The sequence below is a fragment of the Papilio polytes genome, unplaced genomic scaffold (assembly GCF_000836215.1).
Source record: "Papilio polytes unplaced genomic scaffold, Ppol_1.0 DF821911.1, whole genome shotgun sequence".
Taxonomy (NCBI): Eukaryota; Metazoa; Arthropoda; class Insecta; order Lepidoptera; family Papilionidae; genus Papilio; species Papilio polytes.
This window is the reverse complement of record NW_013527293.1, coordinates 289933-303979: the sequence shown is the minus strand read 5'-3', so window position 1 is coordinate 303979 and position 14047 is coordinate 289933. Positions and strand designations below refer to the sequence as shown.

The window sequence follows — 14047 nt, the reverse complement described above, 5'->3', positions numbered from 1 at the left end:
GTTTTTGGAAGCCAAGTGTGTGACACGCTTAATGAAAAGTTTTTCTAGGAACAGATCTGGATGAAATTTGGCATAGATGTAGAACATAATCTAGAAGAACACATAGGCTACTTGCTTTTGTTTTTTTAATACATGCGGACAGCAAGGGCAAATGCTAGTTTAAAATCTAAAGCAAACTGCGTGGCTTACAAGACGAAAAAGCGCCATCTATTGGCTGCATTAGAGAAGTATAATATTAAACTGAATAAACTGTTTTATGTTTCATTTTTCTTATTTCAGACTGAATTTAAAAACCGAAAAAACGTGCTAGGGAAGAAGGCTAGTGATGTTTAAACCCGTTTTTTCTCATTTTTTTTTTAGAATTTCATTTCTCATGTCCACTATGTGTGTTTTTTGTTGATATAATATATCCTATGACACTCCAGCAAAAAGGACGAATCGAATGAGAGCTCTTTTATCAAAATCGGTTCAATCTTTGAGGCTACAAGAAGTAACATACAATGTAAGTAATTTTATACTAAAGTCTCAATTTGGTGTTACAAATGTTTTTTATAAGCACTAACCTTGGCGTGGTATTGGACATTGGCTTTGCAGATGACTTCCTTATAATAATTCCAGTGAGCAGGGTAAAGACAGTCCAGATCGTGATGAACCTCCACCATCCTTTGTGGAAGCTTAGCGCAAGTGGAATCGACCACATTGCTACCATTGTGAACAACTGAAAACAAATATTTCATACTTAATATTATAAATGCAAAAGTTTAGATGGATGAATGGATGTTTGTTTGGGTTTGTAGCGTAAAATGCTGAACGGATCTCGATGAAATTTGACATATTTGGAGGATAGCCTGGAAGAACTCATAGGCTACTTACTTTTGTTTTTTTAATTTGCAGAACTCATATTCGATAGCTACTATTTCATAATCTACGAGAAAAGGAGTGCAGTTTTTGAGTTAACATATACGTTTCTAGTTTACATTTGATCTGAAATACAGATGCCAGTAAAATGGAACAGTAGCTTGCATGCCAGTTCACAAGACTGACAGATCACAAAAATCAAATATTGTCTTAGCTACTTGTATGCCAGCTACCATTTACTCGTAGACATGCCTATAGCTGACAAGTGCGAGTAGCTTGTATAGAAATGTGCCAGCTATAGGCATGTGTATAGAGTTACCACCCTTAGTATAGAGTGCAGGCAAGAATTACAGTTCTATTTCCACCATGTATACATCTGGTCAGCTGCAGTAATATCTAACGCTAATTTTAACTATAAATCTTATATCTTACAGCATAAGATCGATAATGCCGCTTCTTCCATTCCACAACGACAAACTGCGCCACCACTAATGTGATGATTAGGATCATCACCATAGTGGTGTGCATCGATTCATGGCCGCGGTGCATTTCGTGCATCTTCTGATGATCATATCTGTAGACGAAAATACATGGGTTATGCAATTATGACATCAAAGAAAACACAATAAGATCTAAATGAAATGCCATTTAAAGAACCAATTATAACACTGAAGAAGGTTGTTATAACCTGTACTTATTGTGTAGAGTTTAAAAAATATGTGTGTCTGCACGCTGTTTACCAGTATGGTTGACTATGCTTAGTCACCCTTGACTGAAGGTAGGCTCTACACCTAAAGAGTGGGGGCCATCAACTACTGTTTTAGAAAAATTTACCAATTTTAAAAATGTGAATGATTAGATGTATGGAGGTTTATTACAAGGTATATCTAGAATGGTTTAACAGATTGTGATGAATGGTATTTTTTTTTTATAACATAAGGTGGCAAACTAGCAAGCGGTCACTTGAATCCGCCAAAATGGCGAAGCGACCACTGCCCATAGACATCCGCAATTGCAGATGCGTTGCCTACCCTTATACGACGGAGGAGGAGACGCACATAAAGAGGATATTTCCCCTTCCTATGCATCTCCTCCACCGTCAAATCCACTTCCCCTTCCCATCCTCTCCTTATAAGAAAAGGGTGATAAAGAGAAAGGGACTTAAATTAGGCCTCCAGCACCACACTCATCAGACGAAACACGGAATTGCTTCCATTTCACGCCTGTCTTCTGTGTGGTCGTGGTATTACACCGGGCGTGCCGGCCCTGCAGTGCTAAGATGTTAAAGCAGGCACTACCACTGTTCAATTGGTATAGATATAGAATATAGTCTGGTAGAACATATAAGATATTAAGTTTTCACATGGATGAAGTTGTGTACAGAAACTAGTGGTTATTAAATTTGTATTTCATGAATAATATTCAGCACCTTTACATTTTTTTTGGTAATTCTTTTGAGCAGACATGTAACAGACTTGTATTTATTGTAATTGGTGAGTATTAATAAGTATTACTACATAAAAGGTTTCATGTTTGCTTAATTCCATCTGATCCAGTGAAAATGGGGGAAAAACTTGATATGCTTATAAATTATATTTACTAAAAAAAATTAAACAAACTGACTCAAATGGCAAATTTTTGTTACATAAGACACTATTATTAAAATTAAATTTGCATACAATAGAATTATTATTGTTAGTTGGAAATAAATTTTTAAAATCATAAGTTAAATTTTTCAGAGTCTAACAGCCATTGCTATAAACATCTCACAACTTTTGGTACAATAAAGCAAAAGATTAAAATAGTAAAATAATAAAATACATGTCTATTTAATTATTTGTTATCTGTAGGATGTACCAAGGTATCGATAATTATGCAAATCAATCAATATGTTAAAATGCTCAAAACTCCATTATTTCAAGTTATTTAACATTATCAAAGACAATACAATTACAACAGAGTATATTTGTATAGTGATAGGCAAATTAGTTTTGTAAAATTACATATGGACTTAAACTAATTAAATAGCTGATTAGATATTTTTTTATATATATCATAGGGTGACAAACGAGCAAGCGGCCACCGCCAAAATGGCGAAGCAACCGCTGCCAATAGACATCCGCAATTGCAGATGCGTTGCCTACCCTTATCCGACGGAGGACGAGACGCACATAAAGAGGATATTTCCCCTTCCTATGCATCTCCTCCATCGTCAAATCCACTTCCCCTTCCCATAAGAAAAGGGCGGTAAAGAGCAAGAGACTAAAATTAGGCCTCCGGCACCACACTCATCAGACGAAACACGGAATTGCTTCCATTTTACGCCTGTTTTCTATGTGGTTGTGGTATTACACCGGGCACACCGGCCCATTCGTGCTAAGATGTTAAAGCAGGCACTACCAGTGTCAAAGATACAAGCTATATATTGGTTTCTTCAGTTTATTTTTTTATGATTTATTTATTTCATGCCCTGGCTACCTGTTTTTCCAGACTATGTTCTATAACTGTGTACACTTAGTTGAGCCATTGAGCTATGTCAGAAATACCTTAACACACATCAGATGGATGTTCTGAACTATCACACCTATAATATTAGTAAGAAGCATGTCATTGACAATGTATGCAATTTTTGTGCTACATAATTATGGCCAGATTTAAATTACTATTTGCTGTATAGCACTTACCGTAACTTTTCTTCTGCGGTCATCTCTTCATATGTCTGCAAAGAATTATATACCAATTATTTAAGTACAGTATTAACTAAATGTTATATGAAAATGTATACATGGTTTGAGAAAAAACACGTTAAAATAATATTTTACTCCTTCGATAGTAGAACTTGTATCTCATGATTAGGTTTTAATTTACTTCTTATTGGTTTAAATGTATCTTACGTTATAAGACGACTCCGAATGTTAAAAAATGATTGCGCAGAGTTTTAAGTGAATTCTTAAGCTTGGATTATTCTAATTTAATTAGAACAAATAGTCGTTCGTTATATTGAAAATATAAAGCACTAACACCCTTTCACCAGATAAATTCCATAAAATACTTTAAGATATCTTACCTTATTAGAATCAACAGGCCGGTGAAGATCCATGATTGTTATAGAATTATATTTTCTTAGGACGATTAGATAATACCTTGCTTATATTTAGCTAGTATTTACATAATTTAATTATTGGTAAATCTAGAACTCCGGCATCTAAAATGTACTCAGGCTATCAAAAAGTATAACCTACATTGACAATTGCCATTTTGCTATATTATGTCAAATTGACAAGCAAAGAGTATGAAACAATGAAAAATCATCGTGATTTTATAACACGGGATATCGAATGAAAACCATTGTAAAAGTATTTAAACAGTTCATAATTACGATTTAGGTACTTATTACATCTTTTATCATATATGAGATTGAGAAATTGCGATGAAAAGTTCGCATGTGATCATTAATGGGTCTGTGCAAAAACTTTGTTTTGATTCGAATTTCATTATCCAATGTCACCTGTCTGTCAATGTCATTTACTTCTGTTTATTTTTTTACTGATTACTGAATATAAAACAAAATAATGGAAGTTAAAGAAAATGAGGGACGCATATTGATGTGAACTTAGTTCTATTTTATTACTATCAGTTGATAGAATATTTTTTTCAATATAAAAATGCCAAACAAAGGTAACCAATTTCTCACAGATTTACTAAGTATAACAGGCTTTAGGTCATAAATGCTAGTTTACTGATGAATAGCATTTAACTGTGGTTTAATTCTTATTTTATCCTTTTTTATAACCAACAATGAACTAAATTACCAAATAATTAGCTATAAACACTACAGATATATCAGAAATAGCTGCTTCTAGAGCTTGTGACCATTTTGTCTTATTATCATTAAAAATTTATAACTCTGTGCATTAAAGTTACTAAGTGACGGGAATAGAAAGATAAATAAAATATGTACTCTTTTACATTGATTGTGTGTGCTCTTTAGTTAGTTGTAAATGTAAATAATTACAGTTATGTGTAAATCTTGCTAAGTCAGTAAAATTACTCAGGATTTTTTTTATTTCAGAAGTGGCAAAAGGTACTGACGCTAAAGTGACGGGGAGTCCTCATGGAGGGGCCAAACTACCATTGCTGACTCCAAAAGCATCCATCAGCAAGGTAAGTTTAGTTCATTAGTTTACTTTTTCTCTGTACAGTAATTTTTGATTGTTTGATAGCCTTATATTGCGAAATTTTCTGTTTTTGGAGGTTGCAAATGATGAACTAAAACCAAGATATTTAATTGTTTTTTTTATTTTATTTTTTAATATCTTACTATATGATAATTATTAAGTATGTTACAAGATACTATAAAACAATTAATTTCCAGCAGTATTGATTTCTAAAATAATATTTTATTTATAATTTAGTTAAATAAGATTAATGTTAACTTGTTGACATCATACTTAAAAAGAAAATTTTATTAAAACAGAAAACATTTAAAACATAAAAATGTTTTTAAAACATTGTCACATTACAATAACTTAGACAAAACATGTTCTACTTTATTCCATACTAGCTTTCGCCCGCGACTCCGTCTGCGTAGAATTAAAAAACTTATTATGTTAGAATATAATCTATCTAGATAAAATTTGGCATAGATGTCTACATCTTTTTCTTCTACAAATTTTATCTAGATCCGTTCAGCTGTTAAGGCTACATACTCTAACAAACATCGATCCATCCATCTAAATTTTCGCATTTATAATATTAGTTATTCCATATATAATTCACAGCCTTGGAATAAAGATACATACAACACTTATATTCATCGGTAGGAATATTTATTGTAAAGTTTTTCAACTTGTTGCACTAATGGCTTGTTGAATAATGGAGCTATATCCTTAGCGAATAGGAAATCAACATGATTGAATTTGGGCGAAGTGCATGCTGATTCCACTTGCTCCAACATGCCTGTGTTGTTCAGCTCACGAGCTAGACGCATCACTTGCTGAAAAAAAATATCCACGTTTTAAAAGACTTGCTGTTACTCGCGACTTCGTCCGCGTAGAACATAAAACATAGGAAAGATATAGCCGATGCTACTTACTGATAACATAGCTTTTTAATGATAAAAGAATTTTTTAATTGGCATAGTAGTTTTTGATTTATTCCAATACATAAAAATCCAAATCTTTATAATATCAGTAGAGATGAAAAACTGCTTTATTTAAAAAACAAATAAGTCAATTTATCTGGAAGGTCCAGCAAACTTCACTATAGTTCTAAAAAAAAAAAACATGAATAACAGAGGTTGAAGTTTAAAAGTGTATAAAAATTACATACAGATTTCTCAGCAATTTGATCATTTTCTCCATATAATAGTGTGACTGGCACTCTAATATTGGATAAATTGTATGGTTTCGCCTCCCCAAGTACTCCATCTTCCAACGACGTAAACACACCTGGAAAATTCAAGATATCGACAAATTAAAAAAGGGTGAAATTCACAATTTGATGGTGACTTATACATCTTGGTTTACGCCGTCTATTTATATGCGAATGTAACTATATTTACTTGTTAAAGCGATCTTCCCGTAATGCTCAAACTGCCGCCATGATGCCGGCTGTACACGTGTCATCATTTGTGTTGTTATATTCTGTAAAAAAGGGGTTCACAGTCAATTCTTTATATTACTTTCATTGTTAAAATGACGCACGTCTGGTATTTACGGGGTCCTAATCTATTTGCACATACCGGATCGACTTGATCAAAGTTCTCACCGACGAGATTTTGCATCATGAACACGCAGAAGTTATCCCGCGGGGTTTTGGTGGAGCACATACCACGTACGAACAGATCCATGAGAGTGGGCGGCAACCCTAATGTCATGAAGCCTCGCTCACGTAGCCAGTTCTGGAAGTTTTGTGGTAAATAATACAAAGTACTTGGCATTGAAAGTATAATTAATTGTGTTCACAATCATTTAGAAATGTTAAAAAAATTTAAATCAATAGCTAAACAAATCCACTTGGAAAAAGGCTGTTGCTCATATTTTATGTGCCTGAAATCATGGTAAAATGAAGTTACATGTGATAAGCGTGAGAGCTGTCATATAAACGTACCACAATTTTAAGACTCTTCAAAAGGAAGTCAGCAAGCCACTTCATATGGTCGAAGTATACCGCTGGTGCCAGACCAATGAACGCTACCACTTTATCGTTGTACTCCGGCCTGAGGGCGGCCGTGATGAAGAAGCTCGTAGTGCCCATGGAGTGCCCGATGTACAGCAGGCTAGACTGCCCTGTGACGGCCAGCACTTTGTCTATCAGAACTGGTACGTCGTATTTGCCGTGCTCATGGAAGCTAAAACAATGAGTTATTTGATCATGCATTTTTTGTGCTTCTAAAATCAAGTGTTGTAATTCACTAAATCCGGCTTTTCAGAATCAAGCTAGTTTATAGTGCATTTTATTAATATTCGTTTATTGGTTAAGTTTTATTTTACCTGTAGTCCCAAAACTTTGGATTGCTTCTGGTTAAATTGAGGTGTGCGGTGTGGCGATTCCCTCGCAAGTTGCCCAACCACACGTCATAACCCGCGTCTGCGAGCATGAAACCTGTAATAATATTCTTGTTAGGTCCTCGCGTAATAAAACTTCAATGTCATTTAGAAAAATACAAATCAAATGTCAACATAATCCAAACTTGACACAAACCTAATCTGAAATAAATTGAACCTTATATAAGAATTGACATGGTCGTAAGTTACCTAAGCTCTTCCCTGGACCCATCAGAATAAAGTTGCTACTGCATCCGAAAACACCATGTACTATGAGCACGGCTCTCTTATTGACGTCAGAGGACCTGGGCAACGCTCTTCCTTTCGGTATCCTGTGCAGTTGTAATACATAGCCGTCTGGTGTCAATGCTCGATGCTCTTCTGCTGGGTAGCCTGCAGCTCTGATTAAATTTGGCTGAAAGTTTAAATTGTAAAAGGTTGTCTGTTTGAATCAAACTTAGATCCCTTACTAAAGCGCTATAGCCCAGAGTTACTAGTACATTACTCCAAAGTTCTTGGCGCCTCTGAGAATCATAAAGTACCAGGATACTATTAGATTAATATTTCGCTATTTACTACTACTTGTAATTTCTACTGCAACTTTTGCTTCACGTCTCTACTTCTCACTGAATAAAAGTCTACATTTATCTTGTTTGTTATTGAACAAACGGAGTTTGATAGACTTAATTTAAATTGCTTGGTAATGTATTCAAATTAAATGCAGAAATAAAGACGTTATTATATCGTTTGAACTCTTATTATGTATAAGACCTTGTCAGATTAGTTTCATCTTTAATGACCGTGATGTTTTAAAAATGATGAATACGTTTTATAAAAATTATTAAAAAATTAAAGGTAGTTTTAAGACTTTCTTAAATTAAATTGTTGTGGGATTCCAAGAAAAATAGTTTTTAATTAACCGACACTTCATGATATTCTTGGACTGATTTTAAACTGATCAAATTCACAAACAATCGGTGACATAATTGAGAATAAGGTCATTGTCATTCAGAATCGATTGAGCCTTCATTTTTGGTTGCAGATCGACATACCTCATGGTTTCCGAGACCTTAAATTATGTAACTTAATTAATCTTTTAGTCAAGTTTAGTTAAACTTATTTAGAAGTTAGCAATGACACGGATTACCTATTATGTATAATTAATTCAAGTTATATAATAATATTAAAATATACTGGAGTTGAAGCATGACCTAGAATAAAACCTTTATGTCATGACCATGCTTCCGAACTCCATTCAAATTACATAATATTAGGTAATAATTAAAATATTGAACTTCAGGGTCATGATGGTCAAAGTTATTTAAAAAAAACAAGGTCTAGGATTATTGTTATTAAAGAGTTTAAGCTCTCAAATTGTTATAAGAGAGAAAGAGATGCCAGTGACGCGTATAATTTGAATATAACGCCATCTATTTGAAGAAAGCATAGTTTTGACAGTCAGAGAGAATGTTCTTCACATTCTTCCAGTAGTCATAAAGCAACAAGTAATCGTTCTGCTTTAAAACGACTGCAAAAGGAAGATGTTTTCATTCCGTCTGTATGTTTTTTAATAACGTCCAAACTTTCGTTATAAAACTTACCACAGATTTATAAGATTCAGGTAAACGAAATTGACTTTCACTTTCAAATAAATTATTCAAACATAATAAAATTATACACCACGAACGAATACCCATTTTCTACAATTAAATAACAACAATTACACTGCACTTGAAATAATAAACGACTTTGTATTATAATTGGAAGCTTTTTGATTTTCTAATGTGGCAATAATTCAATCGTTTGACGTTAAAAAGCGCGCGAAAACCGAGGAAGTGTATTGACTGTTATAAATGTTTTGACCGACTGGCGGGAAACGATACCGTATCAATGCCATCGTAATTTTTGTTCATCCTTGTTTCTATTTAATTCCGATATTCATAAAACATATTTAAAAACAGGTTTTTAAACGTAACTGTTTATGTTTGTGTGTTTAGTATATTTGTGATTTATGTGCGTCGAAATAATATTTGTTTCACTTTTAAAATATGTTAAACGGTAAAACACTCTGACTGATTTTTTAGATGTTTCTAGAACATACAACCTTACATGTTTATGTTTTTTGGTCGTTTTTGTCATTTAATCTATTTTTTGGCGATTTTTTTAACATAAGAATGGACTTGGTGACGTATTATGTAATTGAAGGCGAATACATAATCTTATAAGGATTTTTATTCGTATCTTTATGCGTATTAGTGTCAAGGCAACAAAAGGACATGCAGGTGTTTCCGACCTTATCGTTTTGAAAAGAGGTTATGTAATATTTTTTAAGTCGGACCAATGATCGACTTGTTTGAATGTGCAGTGTAAAGATAAAAGAATAGATGAGGCATAAAGTAGTAATAAAACGTAATTAGTTTCTATGAAGGTCCATATTTATTGTACATATAGTCTATGTGCTTGACTAGCGGCCGGTTGAGAAGTTTGCCCAGGTCTTTGGCGAATACGAAGTCCAAATGGTTGAACTTGGGCCACTCACAGCCCGGCCGGACCTCCTCCAGCACTCCGCTGGCATTTAACTCTTTGGCTAGCCTCATTATTTGCTAGAACAAAGGAACACATAATTAATAAGCTGAAATCCTCATACTTCTATTGTAATATATTAGCATAGGAAGTTTCAGAAAATAATTAGGCAACTAACTGGCTAATTTCGTGTTGAGTATTGAAATAAGGTACTTACAGTTTTCTCAGTCAGTTGATCATTCTCTCCGTACAGGAGTGAAACTGGTACCCTCACGTTGGAGAGTTTGTACGGCTTAACCTCGCCCCATAAGCCATCCTCCCACGATGTGAAAACACCTTCCAATACCATACATAAAACTGATTAAGTAACGATCATTGAAGATAGTAGAGCCATAACTCGTCCTATGATGGCCTTTGATCTGAGCGATTGTAATTATTTTTCTAACTCACCAGTTAATGCAATTTTTCCGAAATGTTCAAACTGTCGCCACGATGCCGGCTGGAACCTCGCCATTATCACAGACATCATGTCCTGTAAATGAAAATTAAGTATTAAAAATATCTGTGGACGATAGCGGAGAAAACAAAGCCAAAACCTATCAATTAGTTTGGGGTGATTTTTCTAGACACCTTTTAGAACAAATCACTGATTTCCGTGAACCCCCGATTTCAACATTTTTTCTTCAACTTTTGAACCGTCCTTTCACATCTGTTGGTCTCCGGAGTCTGCTTATATCACTCTTTGAATCAAAGGTTGTGACTTTGTACTTAATGCAACCATAACTCTTGTTAATTGTCGAGTTTTGGCTGTTTGTTGATTATTACCCAGTCGTTCTGCTCGTAGTCCTCCCCGACGAGTGCGTAGACGAGACGCATGCACATGTCGTCCTCGGGCGATCGCACCCGGCACACGCTGCTCACCACCAACTCTCGCAGCTCCTGGCGGAACGTCAGCGACACCATTCCTTGATTCCTCATCGTTTGCTGGAGATATTTACAAGGATACATCAATTATAAGAACAAATAAACTGGATGAAAAATCGAAGACTTAATTGTATTCTCATAGATGTAGCTACTAAAAAGTCTTTTACTTCAGAGACGTTAAGTGGTGGATTTAGTACGAAAAAATACTTCTCTGAGTGTGGCAGTTGTCTTTTACAAATATTGTATATATGAAAATATTCATTAAGCTCCTAAAAGAATATTAAAATCAACGAACCGGTACGTTCCAAGTCTTGAGCAGTAATTCAGCAAGTGGACGCATGTTATTCAAGAAGACGGCAGGTGCGAGTGCAACGAAAGCGATAACCTTGTCGTTGTACTCCGGCCTCGTGGACATCATGGTGAAGAAGCTGGTCGTGCCCATGGAGTACCCGACGTACAATAGCTTGGGCAGACCGGTGACCGCCAGCACTTTATCTATTTGTGCCGGTATGTCGTACTTGCCGTGCTCGTGGAAACTGAAGGTCCGAAGAAAATGTTATATTAGAGTCATGTTACTTTTTATCCTGTCTCAAATCCGTAAATGCAGTTGCGTTTGACTGAGGAAGAGACGCACATGAAAAGAATATTTCTTCTTCCTATGACTTTTTAATACTAAAGTTATTATTTAACTATTGTTGTAATGGATTTACCTAAAGTGCTGAAAAATTCTTTTTATGTTGTTCCTAAGATTTATTTGTAATTACTAGCTTTTTAGTATTACTTTATCGTATATATTGTTAAGGTCTTGTAGACTGTAGCTGAGCGAGGACCCAATCCGGTCAGCACTGCATACACATTTTAAATACTTTGTTTGTCCTGTAATTACGTGTTTATTATTTATACTTTTTTAATTACTTTGTTGTGTTTTTTTTTCTCTTATTCCAAATTGTGTTGTAGTGGTGATAAGATTAAATGTTGTTTTATTTTATTTTTATTTTGAATGTTACCTGAAGTCCCAAAATTTCGGGTCATCTTTAGTAAGGTTAAGATGAGTACTATAAACCGTGCCTCTCAGGTTCCCCAGCCACACGTCGTAGCCCGCGTCTGCTAGGATGTAACCTGAAATGAAAATTGTAACTTTAAAACATATCTAATCAAAATACATTATGAGATGATTATTACAAATCTTTTCCTAGTTTTATAACAAGGTTATATTATGAATTAAAATGTAACAAGCGTTAAAAACTTCACCTTGTATTACTTTGGAAGTTATACTCTAATTTATCTCTACCGATGTACTGTAAACAACAATCGTTAAAATGTGCTTTTTTTATGTTTATCTTGCACCTTACTGAGTACTGACTTCCCAAGTAGCTTGTTATACTCCCTTTCCTTCAAAGAGTAAAGATACTAAAGGCCTGTCCCACCACTGACTCAGATAGCTTAAAAATTACGTCACTGTAAGATATGGGAACAAAATCCGATGTTCCCATCACATATATTACAGACAACTTTATTTTGGTGGGACAGGCCCTTATACTTTTCTATTTCTTGTACAGTACATGACGAGTAGATTTAACGGCAGTTTTCTTAAGAATTGTTTCATGATAACATAAGTGAGCCTCTCTCTTTTGCCTTAATCAAAGGTGTAATGGTAGCTTACCGATGCTCCTCTCGGGGCCCATGATGACAAAATCCCCGCTGTGTCCGAGCAGGCCGTGCATGACGAGTACAGCACGTTTACCTTTACCCCCGCTGCGACGGGCACTCCGCCTGCCAGCAGGGATACGGTGCATCTGCAGCACGTACCCGTCAGCTGTAGTAGTGCGGTGCCGCTCCACGGGGTAGCCCGCTGAGCTGATCAGTTGAGGCTGTCATGTAAAGAGGACTAAATACGTGGTCTTCCACACTTTTGTTTATTAGAATAAATGAAAAAAATGTGAGCGCCTATACGTAAAATGTATTCAACGTGTAATTCGCGTACGTTTGCTATTTTATTTCAAAAGGTCTATGTTTTGCTTACATTTTTATATTTTTTCCATGCAATCTTTAGTGAATGAAGATTATCTCAAATGGTATAGCAACAATTTTTTAATCATCTTTGATTGTTGACTAAAAAGCAGTTGCCCAAGTCGATCTTTCCTTCAATTTCAATTGTTCTAACGTCAACTTTACCTTGGTTTCCCATTCAAGGAACATCTCTACAGAATGCAATGTACCTTTTCTGATAAAAATGAAAGAGATAGCATGATATATTTTATCATCAATTATTTTATTGTCAGTGAAAACTCAAGACAATAAACAAATCAGATTTAATTCAAACGAAGCAATCGATCGCCCTTGATCTTAACAAAGAGGCTCAAAGTCTTTAGTACCATATTAGGGTCGCAATTAATGTCTCAACCGACACTTGGGACTTCCGAAGAAATACTTCTGTTTCCTCAACATGGGACATTAACGTCCTCGAAGTGTCGAAAGTGCCAAAAGGTTAAATTTATCATTCTGAATTAAGTGTATCACATTACGACCTTTGATAAAGGATTTTTCAAAAGTCCGTTTTTAGTCAAACCATTAAATCTTTATATTAGTACACTAACCTCGATACTTAGGGTCTGTCCCACCAAAAACCAACATCAGGTTTGTTATCTTTTGTGTCAGTGACGTCATTTTTACGCTATCTGAGCCTCTATCAGCCAGTGGTGGGACAGGCCCTAAGAGTCGTAAGCCCGCTTTAACATCTTCGCTCCAATGGGCCGGCTCGTCCAATGCAATACCACGACCACACAGAAAACAGGCGTGAAGTGGAAGCAATTCCGCGTTTCGTCTGATGAGAGTGGTATCGGAGGCCTAATTTTAGTCCCTTTCCCATTCCACCCTTTTCTTAAGAGGAAAGGAAGGGAAGGAAAAGTGGATTTGACGGTGGAGGAGACGCATAGGAAGGAGAAATGTCCTCTTTATGTGCGTCTCCTCCTCCGTCAATAAAGGGTAGGCAACGCATCTGCAATTGCGGATGTTTATGGGCATCGGTCGCTTTTCATTTCGGTGGATTCAGGTAGCCGTTTGCTCGTTTGCCACCTTATATAATTTAAAAAAATTAGTATGAGATACACTAAGCGAGCGTTCGCACGGACGCGAAAACGCTAGGCGGTAACTATGTGTCAAAATAGAACGTATGGGATTGTATGAAGCTGTTC

The 14047-nt window shown here is 35.4% G+C and overlaps 4 protein-coding genes across 8 annotated transcripts in view; 1 reads left to right on the top strand and 3 right to left on the bottom strand.

Annotated features, from left to right (window-relative positions):
• Positions 1-540: 540 nt before the first annotated feature.
• LOC106107720 (RING finger protein 121-like) lies at positions 541-4115 on the bottom strand (the record flags this gene model as incomplete). Its single annotated transcript, XM_013288705.1, has 4 exons — positions 3926-4115; positions 3543-3577; positions 1291-1432; positions 541-718 (listed from the first exon to the last, which is right to left on the bottom strand). Coding segments are annotated over exons 1-4 (388 nt in total), but the record flags the coding sequence as incomplete, so codon positions are not given.
• Positions 4116-4417: 302 nt separating this feature from the next.
• LOC106107732 (protein cramped) overlaps positions 4418-14047 on the top strand; it is a 32910-nt gene continuing 23280 nt past the window's right edge. For 4 of the 5 annotated variants that reach the window (XM_013288727.1, XM_013288725.1, XM_013288728.1 and 1 more), the window contains exons 1-2: positions 4419-4536; positions 4931-5022. In XM_013288727.1, coding sequence (XP_013144181.1) covers positions 4524-4536; positions 4931-5022 — 105 coding nt within the window. In that variant the 5' untranslated portion in view covers positions 4419-4523. Of the gene's footprint in view, positions 4537-4930; positions 5023-14047 lie in introns of all 5 variants that reach the window. The other variant, XM_013288726.1, reaches the window with a different exon arrangement.
• On the bottom strand, positions 5237-9324 carry LOC106107734 (lipase 1-like). Its single transcript, XM_013288731.1, has 8 exons — positions 9008-9324; positions 7617-7821; positions 7353-7464; positions 6970-7210; positions 6602-6760; positions 6422-6503; positions 6190-6308; positions 5237-5854 (listed from the first exon to the last, which is right to left on the bottom strand). The coding sequence occupies exons 1-8, from the start codon at positions 9101-9103 to the stop codon at positions 5672-5674; spliced, it is 1197 nt and encodes a 398-aa protein (XP_013144185.1). The 5' UTR covers positions 9104-9324; the 3' UTR covers positions 5237-5671.
• LOC106107733 (lipase 3-like) overlaps positions 9824-14047 on the bottom strand; it is a 12232-nt gene continuing 8008 nt past the window's right edge. The window contains exons 2-8 of the mRNA XM_013288730.1: positions 12517-12724; positions 11861-11972; positions 11149-11389; positions 10755-10913; positions 10380-10461; positions 10147-10265; positions 9824-10009 (exon numbers count right to left, since the gene is read on the bottom strand). Coding sequence (XP_013144184.1) covers positions 9827-10009; positions 10147-10265; positions 10380-10461; positions 10755-10913; positions 11149-11389; positions 11861-11972; positions 12517-12724 — 1104 coding nt within the window. The 3' untranslated portion in view covers positions 9824-9826. The remainder of the gene's footprint in view (positions 10010-10146; positions 10266-10379; positions 10462-10754; positions 10914-11148; positions 11390-11860; positions 11973-12516; positions 12725-14047) is intronic.